The sequence below is a fragment of the Gigantopelta aegis genome, chromosome 3 (assembly GCF_016097555.1).
Source record: "Gigantopelta aegis isolate Gae_Host chromosome 3, Gae_host_genome, whole genome shotgun sequence".
NCBI classification, from domain to species: domain Eukaryota; kingdom Metazoa; phylum Mollusca; class Gastropoda; order Neomphalida; family Peltospiridae; genus Gigantopelta; species Gigantopelta aegis.
In genome coordinates, this window is record NC_054701.1 from 21,907,126 (window position 1) to 21,925,803 (window position 18,678).

An 18,678-nucleotide genomic window follows, 5' to 3' on the forward strand; every position below is an offset into this window, starting at 1 on the left:
GGGGAGTGTGTCAGGGACAGCATATTTGAATTGTTATTGAATATAAACAAGAACCTCGAGTCGTGATAAGCATATTTAATGCCACACTTGACTATGATATTGTAGATATACGACAAATACTTATGTGTGTTTACTATACTTGATTTAAGTGTGCAGACAGGACGAGTGGGAGCTTCATCTTTATCCTATAGCAGATCAAGTGAAGTATTACTTCTAATGTGCTCATGCTCTCTTCAATTATGCCAGTTCACTTGCTCAAATGCTGTTGCTGAAGTGTACATAACCAAACACCTCAGAAGCTTGGACAGTTTGTAATAAAATCAAGCATGCCATTCGCAGTTCTATTTGTGAATCACAATTATTGGACCACGTTATCAGACAAATCAAGATTGCAGGAGGAATTTCCGAAATTATACAAAATGAGAATGCACTGAATATGGGCGCAGTTACTTGCCTCCTCAGATTTTCGTCTCATCCAGTCTGACAAGAATACATTTATCAATATTGTTGAAAGGTAACGAATTAGATGGCCACTCTGCTCTGACTAGCGCCGACTGGTGAGGGAAATAAGCCAACTGGTTTATTCGAGATAAATCTTTGAATCCAGTTGTTATGCAGTTAATGCTTTCAATGACTTGGTCATGATGGATTCAACATAAGCAGCATGTCAAATCTCCTCGAGGACTTCCTCTAAGTATTGGATGCCGACAACAATAAATACTATAAAGTTAATACACTGAAATGGGAACTTTCAAATCAAAACACTTGGCGTACTGAAATCACACATTCAAAGAGCCATTATCAGTGTCTGCAGTGATGTAGTTAACATTTTTGAGATGAGTTTAGTTGTTGTAGGTAAATGTAGCAGTGTCCAGTATTATAGTAAACAATCGTGTTTGTGTTTTGTTTTGTTTTTATACGTTGTATGTACTTTTGAAGATAATACAGTATGGTCTGATTAGTTTTTCTCGACAATGTTTGATCCCTTAACGTTACTTACATGTATACGTATATCATTCAGGATTTGTTTTCTCAGCCTTCTCCTTCCCCACACCACGTGGAGTTGTTTCATCAACAAACTGTATGGTATAAAATCTGCAAAAACAATAAAAAATAATAATAAGTAAAACCTCTTAAAAGTTGCTTAGACCAACTAGGTCACCAATGAAAAATGTAAGTTGATTCTCTCAGTCCACCTTCACCTTCTCAAACGTGGTAGGTTTTCCTCATCTGAAAAATGGTCCAATTTTGAGGAAAAATGTATTCTGGCATTGTCACAAAAAGTTATGAAAAACAACAACCTGGAAATAGCCTAACCGAAAGGAGGTAAGTTATGTCATATCTCCAAAAATTATCCGTATCCAGTATATTGATTCAATGAGCTATAAACATTAACCTTGACCTTTTAAATTGCGTTACTTAAACATTCTGTCAATCACTAATTTACATTAAACTGATTAATCGAATTAGGAACAAATATAGGTTCCGAGCACTCATAAAATTATTTAACATCAGAAAACAAAATAGATGCAATTTTGAAAATCAAAATGGCAGCTGATCCTTGGTAGAAAAAGAATGATGCCTATCATTTTTACAATCAGAACACCTTAATTGATAGTGTAGACAAATTAATATTATCCTATACAACATAGCGATTGTTAGTCAAGATACTATCTTAATTTTCTGTAGATGTCCAAGGCGCTGTCGTAGTAGAGTTAGTTGATGGACCACATCCGAACGAAGAAAGAGTGGAAATTATCCGTGATGGAGAACGTGGGACCGTGTGTGACGACAACTGGGATGATACAGACGCCGCAGTTATCTGTAGGATGCTGGGATATGAGTAAGACAATTTTCTTAATAGACACGGAACGTGATAGTGTGTGTGTGTGTGTGTGTGCGCGCGCGCGCGTTTATTTGTGTTTATAAATGCGTGTAATATGTAGGTAGGTAGGTGGGTAGGTATGGCTCAGCCTCTAAACGAATAAGGTTTTTTTTTGACAGTGCCTCCGATTCAATGACCTTGTTAAATCATATTCATACTTCATATCAGGAAAATATTTAATAGATTTAATTAAGCATACCATTTTGGCTCGATATGAGAAAACATGAAGTATTTCAGAAACAACAAAAAATGTGATGTATTTATTTTTAATTTAAAAACATTAGTCAATAAACAAATAAAACAGCAAACCTGATCCATAGCGAATAAATTCTCGATTAGTATAACCTACTGAACTCTGAATTGGATTGTTCTTGTGTCATTCTTCTATGTTGGTTGCATATCCGTTTTATATGTAAATCTGAATGACAGAATGTTATTCGTGATCAAGACAGTATCTCTGCACAATGAAGAGTCTAATAGGCTTTTGGCAAAATAATGGTTTGTTTCCATAATTTCTACCTAGTGTCTCGTCTATATTTTACTGAACAATACATCCTTTCTGCACCGCCACAAACAGGACTGCCACTACTAGGCTAGTTTACTAAAAAGAACCCTGCCCGACGGGTGGCACCAATCATAAGTACTGCCTCCACATCTATTAAGTCCGTCACTTCATATAAGTGAACAAATATTAGCAGTAACCAAACCCGTTTTCACATATGCTAACTATATTATTGACATTCAACTCCATACTAGTGATATTCATCTTTGTATTTTATAGAGATATGTCTATCACTATTAATGAATTATATAGGATAAAAAAAATGTTTTAATTAATTAAGAGACGTGAGCGTATGTTTCGCTATCTTGTAGAATGAAAAATGATATACGTTTTGTACACAGAATATTTTTTAACACAATATTTTTATGGATTTGTTTCCAATTTCGGTGGGAAAAGTTATCAAGCTACACAATATGGCTGGAGAAGTGGACAGATTTGGCTAGATGAAGTTAAGTGTACTGGAAATGAAGCAACAATAGAGTCATGCACTAAAGAGCTCATGGGTCTTCATATAATAACTGCGGACATAACGAAGATGCGGGAGTTAAATGTTATGATCTTCAATGGTCAGGTAAATGTAGACAGTTGATGATTTGCGAGATCGTGGGAGGAGGTCTAAGAGGCTCATAACCTCCGTTTTGCTTAGGAAACATGATTTTACTTCCTAATACTCTAACCATGCCTTTACGGTGTAGGTTTTTGGGGGTTTTGTTTTTGCAAATCTACTATATATTAAAATAACATCAAACCACAAAGTAAACCAGTTATAATGCACATAATTAAGTTAATCATCTTTAAATTCACAAATATAATTTCTGACGGCCTTAAAATACCAACAGAGCCACAAGTAGAAGAAGCTTGACAAACATAAAGAAACCATTTATCAGTTTCCTTGAACATAATAATCACTGATATCCACTATGTCTGAAGTCTAAGACTCTAATGTAAACATCCAAGTTGGCCGCCATATTGAATTCTGAGAAAATGTCAAAATTGGGTTTTCTGATTGGTTGATTTATGTAGTTTCCAAAAATGTGTAAGTTTTAAACTCTCTCAAAACTTGGACAACATTACATGAGGACCATCTAATTTGTCCTAAACAGACATTTCTCCCCCATTCAATTAGTGCTCAACATATACTCTTTAAAAAATAAAACTTGACATTGGTAAAAATAATGCTATCGGATTATTTTTACAGAATCAAAGATGTCGTAAAGACAATCAAGTAAGTGAGCGAATGGTGATGCAAAAACACTAGAAAACACGTTCCATTCACATAAACATAGTCAACGTTTGTACTGAAACGCAAAAGCGCAACCCTCAGAGAAGCGCGTGCATCATGAAGTCCTGTAACGTTGCATGCCGAACCCTCCATTGGTGAAGCATAAAAGGCCACATCAGCAGTGATTCAAACAGACCGCATAACGACACTGTAGGTAACGCAATAATGCCAAGATTGACGTCAGCTCAACGCAATAATGACCAGTGCGACGTAACGTTTTGACCCCCACGTCAGTTAGCGGAGCATCTGCAGTGGTGCCAGCAGGGGGTGAGATGGACACGTGTCAGGTGGAGGACTGCTGATAGACGCACACGTGCCTATAGACGTCGAGGGGAACATTATGCTCCAAACTGCGTGCAATAAGTCGACATCGTTTTGGTGGTGGCAGTGTCATGGTGTGGGCAGGAATCCATCATTGTGGTAGGACGGCTCTTGTGCATGTGGCAGGTGTACTGACGGCCATCCTAGACGAGATCCTGCAGCATCACATCATTCCGCACAATAATGTCAACGGTGGAATGTTTTATATATAACACAGTCCTGAATACAAAAATGAAATACACTCTTCCGTATTCAACTCAACTGCCGGAACTATACCGTATTCAACGCTACTATTTATAGCACATGGTTACCGGAAATGCCCTTCGCGATATGTAAATAACGTTGGTGCTTGGTTTGAATTGCCTAGTAAAGCATTTAACTGTATGCATGTTTAAAATGCTATTTTGTGGAAAATTTGAACTGAAAACAGACGAAAACGGCAATACCAAAACTTGAGACGGGAACACTACTAACCAACGAGCTTTTCATCCACGATAGTTAAGGTTGACGACAGTCACTTTTTGGACCCTTGTTTTGGTTTCGTACACAATAAATAAAACATCTCCAACCGTAATTTTGTGATATGATAAATTTGACAAAAGGTACTTTTTATTTCTTTCATCTTTTAAAACATAAAAAACATACCGACCTGTAAACAGCGTTGTCTGCTTGTTATAAGAATTTGACAGGGGTCAAGGTTAGTAGACTAGTTTTTATTTTAATGTGGTGAAGCATTGTAATAATACAGCTAATTTTGAATTGAAATGACGTCAGTATTCCAATGACGTCACTTTGCATCTCCTTACAATAACCATATACTGGGTACATGACGTTTCCTTTTTGGAAAAATTCCAATGTAAAATTGCTATTGAATTTTTTTTTTTAATTTTTAACATTACTAATGCACCTGCATGTGTTTGAACAAAATCTTGTGATTAATTTTTTTTACCTTTTACGAAATATGGATTTCTAGTGAAATTACGGTAAGATATACAATATTTATTGTGTACGAAGCCAAAACAAGGGTGCGAAAAGTGACTGTCGTCGACTTTAGCAACAATGACGTCGCATGCACCGTCTCCTCACTAACAACCGGATTATTCAGTGGAGCGATGATTTATGGAGGCACATTTAATATAAACTTAAACATTTCAGCAACGAATAATTCCATGAACATCAATAAAAGAAAACACACCGATGACGACACAGACACTGAGTGAACAATTCTTGACATATTTCTCCGCAATCTAATTAAAATTAGCTCCACTATTACATGTGGATCTAAAGACAGTCAGTTGGAGCTCATGTCCACCAATCAAAACCTTACTTGCAGAATCCTGCCAGTGATTTAAAACTAACAACACTGCGTAGTCCCCAATGTCCAGGTAACATTTCGTCTGTAAATAATAATTTAAATATTGACCAATCACACTTCGCCTTTTATAACGTTATTTGGGAGCATACAAATTCTAAAAATATCGGGCGAGTCTATTTTAGTGGCCGCAGTACAGCGAACCATATCAATACGTACGGGGTGGGTTATCAGTCTTCAATTTTACATTAAAAATTATTTATTTATTTATAAAATTTAAAAAACCTAAATCAGTCTTCAGTTTTACATTACAAATTATTTATTTTATAAAATAAAACATGTTTTAAGGCATTCGTAATTCACACGAAACATGTCGTATACCCTCAGGATAATTCGGAATGTTTTCAAATTATTTTTAAATCACTGGCAGGATTCTGCAAGTAAGGTTTTGATTGGTGGACATGAGCTCCAACTGGCTGTCTTTAGATCCACATGTAATAGTGGAGCTAATTTTAATTCGATTGATTTCTCCGTTGATAAAACATGCACGCTGAAGGATTTGTGACGTATTACGAGCAAATTAAATATTATATTGTTCGTGAATTTTAGCTATTACGTTGTCTTTAAAAGGCATTTCAAACAATATCATTAAAATTTTGGGTAACTTTTCACTCGTTCTTTCTTATTGCTGTTTATTGTTTAAATAGAACTATATTCCTATGTGTAATAATTGGTGGTTCATCGGTTCGCGTAGTAACACAGCTGACCTAGTTGTGTAAATTTAGAAATCCCCATCATTAGCTAGCAGTGTTACAATTTTTGAACTATTATGTGGAAACAAAATTCCAATTTAGGGTATGTAATAAATACAAAACAACATATATGTGGTTTTCTGATTTCTGTATTCCACTGTATTATTCCTGCCGGAAATACACGAGTGGAATACAGAAATCAGAAAACCACATATATGTAGTTTTGTCTACATATATGTTACAGTCAATCTGTGAAACCAGAGTCATTACGAGTAAAGCTTAAACAAATCAGTCATTTCGAGAAGTGCCTGTGACCACCAGGCAATGCGCGAAATGACTAAAAATTCCAGGCATTTCACAAAACGAATGAAAATCATGGCCAGCCATTACGCAAAATGACTAAAGTGATTCAAGTCTTATTGTTGACACTTTTATACAGCCTTTTGGTATTAAATATTGATAAAATCACATTTTAAGAAGAAATAAGGATAAGTATATTGATTATACGATTTAAAATACTACTTAATACTAATTATTTATTGTTATACAATAACTTGATATTCAACTTTGGCTATAGTTTCAGATTAAAGAATCTTATAGAAAATATGCTTAATAAAACTTGAATATTACTAACAAAAGGTTCTGGTAATTAAAGAGACAAACACCCGTGATAATTAACACGAGGTTTTTTTAATCTACAAACCTATAACACATTTGGATAAAGTTACAGTTGAGTGAAACACGAGTCTGTGAGCTTTACAAAAAATATGAAGTTTGTAGAAAAGTGTTAATTCCAAAAGATGCATATTTCACAATGCTAGAAGATCTTAAAGGGACATTCCCGAGTTTGCTGCAATTTTTAAGATAGTATCGACTAACAGAAACTTTTTAACGATTGTAATTACATATCAAATATATTTTTATGCATAAATATTAGTGGCTGTATATTAAACGTGTTTCTGTTCGTTCTAATATTTGTATTAGGTTAAATTTCATTTTACTTCCTAAAATATATTTTTTCGTACGTACGAAATTATTTGATGACAAAATCCAGCTTGGACTTCTTACAAATATTAAGACGGCCAGAAACACATTGCATATACAGACACTGATATTCTAATCAAGAAAATATATTTAATATGTAAGTTTAATCGTAGAAATATTTTATTTTTCGGAAAATCTTACAATGCAGCAAACTCAGGAATGTCCCTTTAAAACAGCAGCAGCTGATAGTGGAACAAAAAGCAGACAGGGATACTATTTGCTATCAAAGTAAGTGTATTTCAGTACATTCAATGCCCATCTTCTAGCAATGTGGTGATTTACTGATAAATTCTAATACTACAATACATGTGGAAAGCTGCCTTCTGGGTAAAAAAACTATTAAAAATATTATATTAATCACTTTTCTAGATGACGATGATTGTATGTGTCTGTCAAGATTAGTACTGTTTTAATAATTATACAGTCTGCCTGTTCTTCCATAACAGACTTTAGACCTAAAAATTTAGAGGATAATTATTCCTTGATTACAAAAAGGTTCCCACACACAAGAAATATATTTTGTATTTTAACATAACGAAAATAGCTTGCTGAGTACAAGTTAAATGGACCAAAAAGGTTGTCTTCTGGAATCTTGGCAGCCATTTTGGATTTATGTAAATTAAGAAGATACCCATTTAAAATTTTATATCATCTACAGATAAAACTTTAAGAACACTAAAATAGCTTACTTGGTATTTGTGATATGGCCAAAAAGTTTATCTTCAAGAAGTTTTCAGACATATTGAATTTATGCAAATGAAGGAACATTTTTAAATCTACAAAATATCTATGGTCCAATTTTATTTACAAAATGTTAATTTCCATTTCTCTCTGGCCACGAACTGAAGATGTTAAAGTTTAGCCCTGAAAATTAGACAAGGATATCCATGCAGGATGGGAGATAATGGCACAAATGATTGGTCAGTGGGCATAAAATGTGTTCAATTCCAGAAGAATTCAAGTTATCATTCTCGAATCCAGCGATCACCATATGCTGCCATGTTTGAATGTGAAGCCAATGACTTTGCCAACAGAGGTAGTTGTACAGATGCAAAATGAGGATGATCTTATATCTGCCGTATCCAATTTACCAACCGTCCTAGAACATACCACTGCACCTCATGCTGCTGATATACACGAATCAGTACCAAGCACCTGTCAGGAACCAGTACCAAGCAGCAGCCATGAAGTCATGCCAAACACTAGTCAGGAACCCGATGAGTGGGACAGTAAACCTGATCCTGATATGCCAGTGCTCGCAGCCACGATTGATTTAGTTTCAGATTCAACATCACAATATGGCGGTCCACCTCTGATGAGTTCTGCTCCAGTTGCTGTCCCGGCTGATTTACTGAAGGCTAGCATACACAATATCTTAAATGTGAGAAATGGTGTGCGTTCTTTCCAGATGACAGGCTGAACGTATGGTCAATAGGAGTAGACAGGAGCTAACAAGTGGACAAGTGGGAGACAACGTAGCTGTACCTATCCCTCTTGTGGATAGGAGACGCGTTAACCACAAAATATTCTCGGAATAATAATAGAGCATGATGAGAACGATATGTGTGCAATTTGTGTGAAAGCGGGGATTCTAAAAGGGATGTTTACACGCAATCAGTTTGATTTGTGCCCCAGCGTTTATTTACTGATGCTGATGTAAATCGTACAAAGTCAGTGACCTTACGCCAAGCTGTTAATCACGAATCCAACTGTGGTGGACAGGAATATGTTAGGTGTAACTGGGCTGGTCCTAAGAGATGCGAGTCCAATCGATGGAAATGTTTCAAAACCAAAATCCAATGTTCCAACCGTCGTCATGGTAGCCTTGTGTGCAAAAACAAGTGACCTTTCTATACCAATATGTTACTTTCATGATTTGATACGGACTACTTGGTAACATTCAACTTCATCTTCATGTACAACTTGTGACATGATTTGATTTGAGTTTAAATAAAGCGTTACATTAGGACTTGAGTGGTGTGGTATTATAGATAGCACTTTAGTCATTTTGTGTAATGGCTGGTCATGATTTTCAGTCATTTCGTGAAATGCCTGGAATTTTCAGTCATTTCACGTATTGCCTGGTGGTCACAGGTACTTTGCGAAATGACTGATTTGTTTAGGCATTACGCGTAAAGATTGGTTTCACAGATTGACTGTAACAGGCATATGAGCTTTGTGAGAGCATAATACATTATTTTTTATTCATAATATATGATACTGACGATACCGAAACACACGTGGGTAATAATCTCTTTATCATATAATTTCAAGCTTAATGCTACGTGTTTTTTGTAAACTGGACACACAAGTTTAATTTCAGTCCGCCATTACAAGATATTCAATTCTAATTCACTGTGCACATAATGAGGACTTTGATTGGCTAATCAAATCCATTTGCAGCAGTATAATTCTGCAAGAGCCTATTTGCATATTCATACGCTACTTCTCTCTGTTTAGTTAGACATACTTCCTTTTAAACTACCAACGTTGGATCTTTTTTTCTGAAGCAAAATGAGTGCTCTAAATTTTATGACCTAAATGCTGTTTATATGCGTTTGTGTGACGTGATTTGTGTGACGCTGACAGGAATGCGGAAGTACGTAACGGCAAATGCCAAATTATGAATCTTCGTTATCGAGGACCATTTGTCGTGATGAGTATTCGGAATAAGTGAAATCGATAAAAATGGTTGTTAATTGTTAATAAAAAATATATATATAAAAAAGCATATCAGGAGCAGCAGTTGTATTTTTAGTCTGCTTGCGCCTTAATTATTTTATAAGGCGGATGACTTCAAACACGATAGTAGTGATCAGGTTTTTGTTAACGCTGTGTTCATTCTGAATTGTCTTTTATTTAAACGATTTTGAAAAAGAAAATGCCAGTGAAATTCAATTTACGACTGTATAACCAGCATCAACGTCCGCAAATGGTGTAAAAATATGTGACACGGTGTCTCTTTGAACGGAAATTGCGTCAAACTTGAATGACGTAATTTTGGATATCCATACATAAAAATAAACTAGTGCTTAACCTTTTTTTGTTTTCTGAACGCTTGACAGATTTTAGTGTAAGGTTGTCATTGAAATGTTTCTGAACGATGACTGAATGCATACGTCAATTATGGAGTGTGATCGTAGTGCAAAAAAATTCTGAAATGTCAAACGTAGTATAGTGACCTCGTGTGTGCGTGTGTGTGTGTGTGTGTGTGTGTGTGTGTGTGTGTGTTTTTACAGGGAATACGTATAATCAGGGATTATATATAATCCCTAGCTTTTTTGTACTTTTTGTGCTTTTATCCCACTGCCTCCTTTCCTTTCTCTCCTTTGAAGTTCATCTCATTTCTTCACTATCTGTCATCTCCTTATATATTTTAACGTACGTCGCTGTCCACCTGCAAATCTCATTTCTTTTCTCTCCAATCGCGACAGGTGTTTGTGACTTGTGTCTACCCATGCCACACACTCGCCATTTCCCATCAGCTTTAGCAGTGGGCTTAGTCTGACCACTACGGAGAGTGTTCAGTGGTTACTTCTGGCATTGTTAAGAGGCACGTGTAACCGCATACTATACTCCCCTACTACCGGCAATCTTTAGGTAGTCCCGTGGGTTAGACCAGTTTTATTAGCGGCAGAGGACGAGGATGCCAGGTGGGTAGAGGGAAGTCCACAGAGACAGCACACGCGGAGAAAGTTGAGACAGGTAGGTGGTGGTATGGACAGCTCAGAAGACAGAATCGGAGGGAACTGACAGACAGGGTCGTGAGAGAAACTGGAAAGTGTTTTATACTACAATAATGGCATTAATAGGTAAACGGCGATAGATAAGACAGATGAATGAAAGTTTGTGCCAGTTTTGAACAATTGCCTTCTGCGTGATTTTCCAGCAGCTTATCCACTAGACCGCGGAGCTAACTTTTCCCAGCTTAGTATAGCATATTTTTGTAAACTATATACGGAACTATAACTCTAGTCAGCCATTACTCGATATTCTAATGACGATTTGGATATGTTTACATAAATATAAACTTGTGCATGACGATGTTTATTTGCAGGACAACTTCCAGTGTAAAGATATGATTGGAATGTTTTTGTTTTCGGGTTGGGTTTTTTCGATAGTGGCTGCAACCAAAACCCTCAATCCATAATGTCAGAAGTTGGCTGTGTTACTGGCAGTCAATTTGATACCACTGACATTCAATCCCACATTACAACTTTTTCATCAAATATATAGATTACTACCCTAGTAGTGAATTAAACAGTTATATGTATTCTCTTATGTTTACAGCAGAATAGGTATATATAATTTCGGAATATCTCTAATTAATCATTGGTTTCTATCCATGACAGACTACGAATGACACAGTTCCGTTCTGTTCTATTCTGCTAACGAACCTTTATAATAACTCTTTTTCAACAGGGTGGTTTCAGTTTTTGTTTTTAAAGTCATTTTAAAATTTCACTTTTGTTTGACACAGATGTGACTGGTGAAGGCAACATCAGAGTGGAATTAGTCCATGGTACACAACCGAACGAAGGACGAGTGGAGGTCATTCGTAGTGGAGTCCGTGGAACGATTTGTGATGAGAACTGGGATGGAAATGATGCCACTGTTATTTGCAGAATGGTGGGATACAAGTAAGACATGTTCATAAACAATCAAATACTACTTTTAATAGATCCATCCATAGCAACAATACTCTACTTGATAGAATTGTTTAAACTGGTCTTGGAAAGTGTAACACCATTAAAATAATTATGATTCAGTAGGGTGAAGCATAATATGGATATTTTATTTAATTTTTAGTTATTTGATAAATTTGTTCAAATATTTAAAATTCATCATAGTACATAGCGATAGGGAAGTGGACAATTGTCCAAATACACACACACCAGCACGCCCCCCCCCCCCCCCACTCCCCCCCCCCCCCCCAACCACCACCCCCACCCCCAAACAAAAACCTATAAATAAACAAATTCCCTTTTCAGTTGTAATATATTTATATTTTTATTTGAAGCTGTTTCAATGGGTAGATAATGATTGCTAGTTCTGAAACGGCTAAAAGTAATGCTAAGTTTTTCAGGCAAGTACAGAAAGAAGTTTTCACACTCGATGTTGTGTTTTGAATATCCTATAGGTAATGCATTTTGGATAAGAGTTTAAGTTATCATTCCAAGCTTGTAGATTTTAGTTTCTTAGTCGTTCAGAAACTGTATGAATAAAAGCTGAGTTTTTAAAAAATGTTTTGGTTTAACCAGTAATTACCCAAACCTTGTTTATTTAGAGTATCATGTATATGTATCAACCATTTAAACCTATAACCATACTGAATATAGTATAGATGATATTGTGGACGTGATCCAAAAATTTAACATCCTAATTTTTATCTTCATTTCTAATGAAAAAGCTCCTAATTCTCCATAAATGATGAGCAGTGGTGTACTCTTTCTTAGCCTCAATATATATCTTAAAACATTTAACTAGATTTGTTCAATGATTTCCTTTTTACCAAAGTCCCAAATTTTCAAAGAATATAAAAGGATAGGGAAACTAGTGTTTTCAAAAATTAGTAATTGAATATCTATAGGTAAATTTAGATTCCTGGTTCTAATATTTAGTAAAGTCAATCCTTGTTTAGCCTGCGAGATAATAGCCTTTCTTGCTTGAACAAACAATCCATTTCTTGTAAATAGGACTTCTAGATATTTATAGCTATCAACAATATCTAATTTTATATATTTGATGTAGAAAACCGTATTTTGGGGTGGTTTTGGGCCAAAGATAACTTTTTTTGACTTCTGAATACTTACTTTTAGTTTCCAATTATCACAGTATTCTAAAAAAAACAAAAAAACAACAACAACAGCAACACCTTGAATGATTTTTGTAGGTCGTCCGAAGATTCATCCAAAATAACTGTATCATCAGCGTAAAGTAGCATAGTAATTATTATAAATAGATCACTACTGTTATGTTTGTACTCTAATTTAACCTCTTTACATTGTTCATCTATTAGTACATCTAAATCATTTACATATATAGCGAATAATATGGATGGACGATTTTCGCCCTGAATTACCCCTTTTGTATACTGTAAAAAACCCATCTATTAGCCTACTTTATCTTGATTGTTGACTGCCACCCTACTCATTTTAGGCTAGGTACAACCCTTTAGTTTATACACATTCTTTCAACAAATGTCTAATCTACATGACTATCATGTTTTAATCTTGGGTAACAAGTATGATATTTCTTCCTTAAACAATACAATATTATATATTATGTAGATCTAAAAACATTTCACTTAGATGTAGTTACAATTTACGATTTAAGTGGATTTTTACTATATATTATAAACGTGTGTCCCGGCTGTGTGGGCATCCTTACGGGACAGACATGCATGGAATACGCTCGATCTACATATACACACCATGGATATAAACGCTACCAGTAAATAATTTGAAAAATCCGAGGTTAAGCTGCTCATTTCAGACATAACGGGTAGCGTCTATGACTTACCCTCTTTCCACACGCAAATTGACATGCTATTTTTAGTAGAATCCCGCACATGTTTCAAGCACAATGCTAATAGGTAAATTGACACTAGTTAAAATTAAATTACAGGACTTTACTGGCCAGATTAAACACAATTTTATCACAACAAATACTCTCACATTTATCACCAATGGCAGCCTCAACTGTGGGATCAACGGTTGGGTGCACCTCGAACTTTGTCCCACTCCGATACTATTTGGTGTACAGCTACCTCTACACTAAAACAAAGCACATGCTGATTAATATGTATCTCTTGCAAAAACAATGTTCTTATCTACACCTTTAGGATGGGTAGAGGTAGCAAACATGGAGGACTCTTAGTATGATGATATACATGTAGAAAGGCTGACAGTTGTGAATGCCTCCTTTGTTTTAATAATAGTGGGATAACTCACGGCGGGCAACGTACGGCCAGGGAACAGGGACGATCCTACTGGACGATGTACAGTGTAATGGGGGTGAAACCACTATAGATAACTGCACGAAAAATGACTGGGGAACCCACAACTGTTTCCATGCTAATGATGCAGGTGTCACCTGCAATCTTATATCAAGTAAGTTTTTGTGTTTGAAGTTAGCGTAAATTATTTTGAGTGTTTTTGGCTTCTATAACTTGTGATATGTATAGAGTTTATTCTCTTCTTAATTACTGGCCAAGTTCACTCCAACGTGCAATACGTTTTCCCGGGGAACAGTTTTATAGAGTAGTTAATATAATTATCTTTTACAAGTGTGATAGTGTACTGTGTCCCCATGACAGAGTCACGGTCAAGTTTCTCTAGTTGGCTTTAACTCAAATCTTCAAATTGCTGGTTTTCATAATTCATCAGATTCAATGTCATTTGGAATTTTATTAAGTTTTCTTAATTGATTTTTAAGACAAGATTATTTTCAATGATGGCTTGGAGACAAAAGATTATAAAAACACCCCTTTCTGTTTTGTACACAGGTACAATTTTTGATTATACAAAGGATTGGTTGTTCACATTTTATACTTAGTGAGTCTATTGCGATTTGCTTTGTGTTTTCACTGTTATTATGTTGGGTGTTTTACATGTCTACTTTGCAGGCGACACGGTTGATAACATTGCACTACAGAAACCTACGTTTATGAGCAGCGTGTTTCAGCTAGAAGGGTCTGAGTATGCTGTTGATGGCAACATGGGAACTTCCTTACTCGCGGATCACTGCGGTCACACCAACATGTATGATTACAACCCGTGGTGGATGGTAGATCTGTTTGGGACATTTCTTGTTCAACGTGTCACATTAACCAACAGAGGGGATGACTCTTGTGAGTCACATATTCTATAACTACATACTACTGCATGCTACTACTATTACATGCTACTACATTCTACTACATTCTACTACATTCTACTACTACTACTACTATCACTACCTACTACTTCTACTACTACTACTACTACTACTACTACTATCATTAATAATACTGCTGCTACCACTACTACTACTACTATCACTACTACTACTACTACTACTACTACTACTACTACTACTACTATCACTACTACTACTATTATTAGTACTACTACTATTGCAACTACTATCACTACTACTACTACTATCACTACTATTAATACTACTACTACTACTACTACTACTATTGCTACTACTACGACATACTGTTATTGCGCTACTGCACTATAACGTTACAGGTTGTCATGGCTTTCTAATTTGTTTTAATAACGATTTTTTTTTTTTTGTCTGTGGCAAGATGTTTATTAGCGCAGCTTAAGATACATGAGAAGGGAGATAACTACCTATTACTAGTGAGGCTATAAAATGAATGTCTCACAGGCTGAGTCACTAAATCAAAAGTGTTAATTAAAGTGGAACATTTCATAATTCTGACAAATAGTATTTGAGAAAGCCAATACCACTGTCTCTAATATACCAGTAGTGGAGCAATGGTTGTGATGGGGAAAAAACAATCAGAGAATGGGCCCACCGAAAGGATTCAGTTTTCAACCCAGACACCTCAGGTTAGCACTCTACCAACTGAGCTAGATCCTGCCCACACAGTGCTTATTAATAATAATACCGTTTATATAATGAGTTTAAAATTGTAAAAGCTTGTTTCTATGAGTGTATAATAACAAGGTATATATCGTTGCTTACTTACTAAGAACAGACTATAAGTAATTAATAACTGTAATATAACAGAATATACCACAAGGTCAAATCCAGGATATGTTTGACCTTTCAGTATCAAAGTAGGTAAACTCAGTCAGGCAAGAAGTTTCGTTATAAGCTTATCAGACGTGATGAGCATACTATACTAAGACAAAACAGTTTGTAACTTGGTACAACTGCACTGTTTTTAAAAGCAAGCGAAATGAAGTGGCGTAACACTTATTTGTGTCATTTTGTATTGAAATCTCCCATTACTTATACTGTCTGAGTTAATGTTCAAAATCACGATTTGTTTTTGGTTTTTTAAGCACATGTACCAAATTGCTAAACGTTTTATTTTGTTCGTTTTAGTATAGTATTTAATGGATATTTCTTCCACAACACTGTAGTAAATTACAGTTTCTTCTGGCCCTGGAACCTTAGGCTGACGAATTCTGGTCCAGTAAGAAGTCCATGTGCTAAGGAAGCTTTCCACAAAATCTGCTTGGAACTCGGTTTGAAATAGTCCGGAGATATTGTATATGCTGTTTTCAACGGAGGTACAAAATTGTGTTTGACGAATATTTATTGTCTGTTCTTGTCCTCGAAAGGTTTATTTTGATGAAAGGTTTTGTTTCATCATAAGACAGCAAAGGGCTAAAACACCAACTGTAAAATGAATTTGTGGTCTTGCTCCAGAACTACATGGACAGTTGCCCCTGCCCCCTGTCTCGTACGCTTATAACAACAACTAAACCTACATCAAATACCAAAGATGTGTACCGAACAAATGTGTAAATCTGAAACACCGTTTGAACTTGATGCTCAGGCCAAATGAATGTGTCCGTTACACTATAATTGTTCCTGATTCCTCCTCCCGATTCTTTTTTTCTTCTTGTTAAATGTAACAACATTCCTTATATTACAGGGGACCGACTCCACAGCCTCGTCATTGAAATATTTGCACAAAACCCGACAACACATCCTAGCAGTTCTTCTCAAGTCTGTTTCAACTACACTGGCGTGGCGCTGGGGAAGGCACAGACCAGGACATTGACCTGCGAGAGGTCAATAAGAGGTCGCTTTGTCCGAATTAGCAAGTGGAAAGTGGATGCTTATTACGATGTTTTGACTTTGTGTGAAGTCCAAATCGTTGGTAAGTAAAATTATTTAGGACATTGTGCTTTAGAAAATCTTTTTTGTAGGCTTTTTTCTTTGTTGCTAATTTATTGCTTGGGGTAGTAAATTTTTTTAATTTGTTTTTTTAAATTAGCATTACTGTCACTTTTAGTTTACTACTAGCAATACTAATAATCGATATTTTCAACGCCATTATTAGGTGTTGTGAGGACAAGCATTCATCAAGCATTCATTTGTTTCTTTTGTTATTTTTTCAAATGACTTTGCGTTTTAAAATTAAAAAATATTAAACCTACCTGTATATTCTTGGTGCCGATATTAAACTTTTCATCCCCTTTAGAAAAAATCTTGAATCTACCTGTGACGTGTTTGTATATCGAGGAACGTTTCTACATTTGATTACATACAATATTCTTTTAATTTCAAATTTCATTGTAATAATAATTTTTAAAACGTAAAACCGAATCGGGTTTTTTCTTGGGGTTTTTTTTTCTTCCAAATATGTTGGGTTTTTTGGTTTATCTGTATGATGGTTTCAGTGAATTGAGATGGGTCTGCTCTATCTTCGTTTTTCCCAGGATGTGGTTTTCCAAGAATCTTTCCCCGTGTCTCCAAAACTAGTATGACATCGCAAAACTCTCATCGTGTAACTACCACAACTCCAATGAATTGTGCCGTGAAATGCGATAGGAAAACCAGATGTCTGGCATTCAATTTCAACGTCAACACACATGAATGCGAGCTCATCTTAAACCCCGTGATGAACAATGTGATGACGCCACAAGCAGACTGGAACTACTAAGGACCAGATTTGAACTAAAAAGAACAAATAGAGACAATTCAGACAATTTAAGTTTAAAAGAAATCCCAAACAATTGTTTCACAAAATGTTGTAAATACTTAAAAACATTTTGGTTTATTTTTATTTGTTATTATTATTTTGAATTTTTTTGTTTTGGTGGCGGGTTGTTTTATGTTTGGGTTGTTTATTTGATTAGCTATGAATTATCGAAAATGTCATAAAGATACATGCAATGAAGGAATTATTATATAGTATTTCGTTTTATACTATTAAATGTATGCATGGCAATTATTTTAACTAATATAGGATATTTTAGTATGATATTAAATAAGTCGTCCTGTAAACATTTAATTGTCTAGTTTTATAGTATGCTATTAGCTTTCTGACTTTTGGCTGTGTGACGGAACATGCTCTTATCTTTTCGCCTGTGGCGATCCTAATTGTTTTAGAGGGCCGTGTGCACTTGGTTACTCCGCGAGACCGTACCCCCTAATACACACTTAGACCAGGTGTGGAGGCCATGTGGCCAGTAGTTACGTAATAACTCAGGTAGTGTGATTTTACGACCGTAGTTTCTGGCGAACTAGGCGACAGTAAGTCTGACCATCTAAGAAAAAATACCGTCTCTAGGAGTTGTGGGAATATCACATGATAGGTGTGGTACCGCGTTGTGCCCCCAGGCGATATTGACTGTCTCTCAGATTTTTCAATAAATAGATAGGATTTTAGAGATATCAGGAGAAACATTGGAAGTATCCAGGGGAAACGGACGTCGTCCACTGAACGATCTATATAAGTTCAGTCCGGACGTGGTAAATATATTTTTCTGCTCTGTTGTATAACCTCGATGTGATTGATGTGACTTTAAATATTTTAATACTGTA

At 35.7% G+C, this 18,678-nt stretch overlaps 1 protein-coding gene across 1 annotated transcript in view; it reads left to right on the plus strand.

Moving 5' to 3' along the window:
- The window catches only part of LOC121368551, a 36,070-nt gene extending 18,005 nt beyond the window's left edge, over nucleotides 1–18,065 (plus strand). Inside the window, exons 2-8 of the mRNA XM_041493288.1 lie at nucleotides 1,690–1,843; nucleotides 11,639–11,798; nucleotides 14,003–14,036; nucleotides 14,099–14,270; nucleotides 14,786–15,010; nucleotides 16,781–17,008; nucleotides 17,571–18,065. Coding sequence (XP_041349222.1) covers nucleotides 1,723–1,843; nucleotides 11,639–11,798; nucleotides 14,003–14,036; nucleotides 14,099–14,270; nucleotides 14,786–15,010; nucleotides 16,781–17,008; nucleotides 17,571–17,794 — 1,164 coding nt within the window. The 5' untranslated portion in view covers nucleotides 1,690–1,722 and the 3' untranslated portion in view covers nucleotides 17,795–18,065. The remainder of the gene's footprint in view (nucleotides 1–1,689; nucleotides 1,844–11,638; nucleotides 11,799–14,002; nucleotides 14,037–14,098; nucleotides 14,271–14,785; nucleotides 15,011–16,780; nucleotides 17,009–17,570) is intronic.
- The last annotated feature ends 613 nt before the right edge of the window (nucleotides 18,066–18,678 follow it).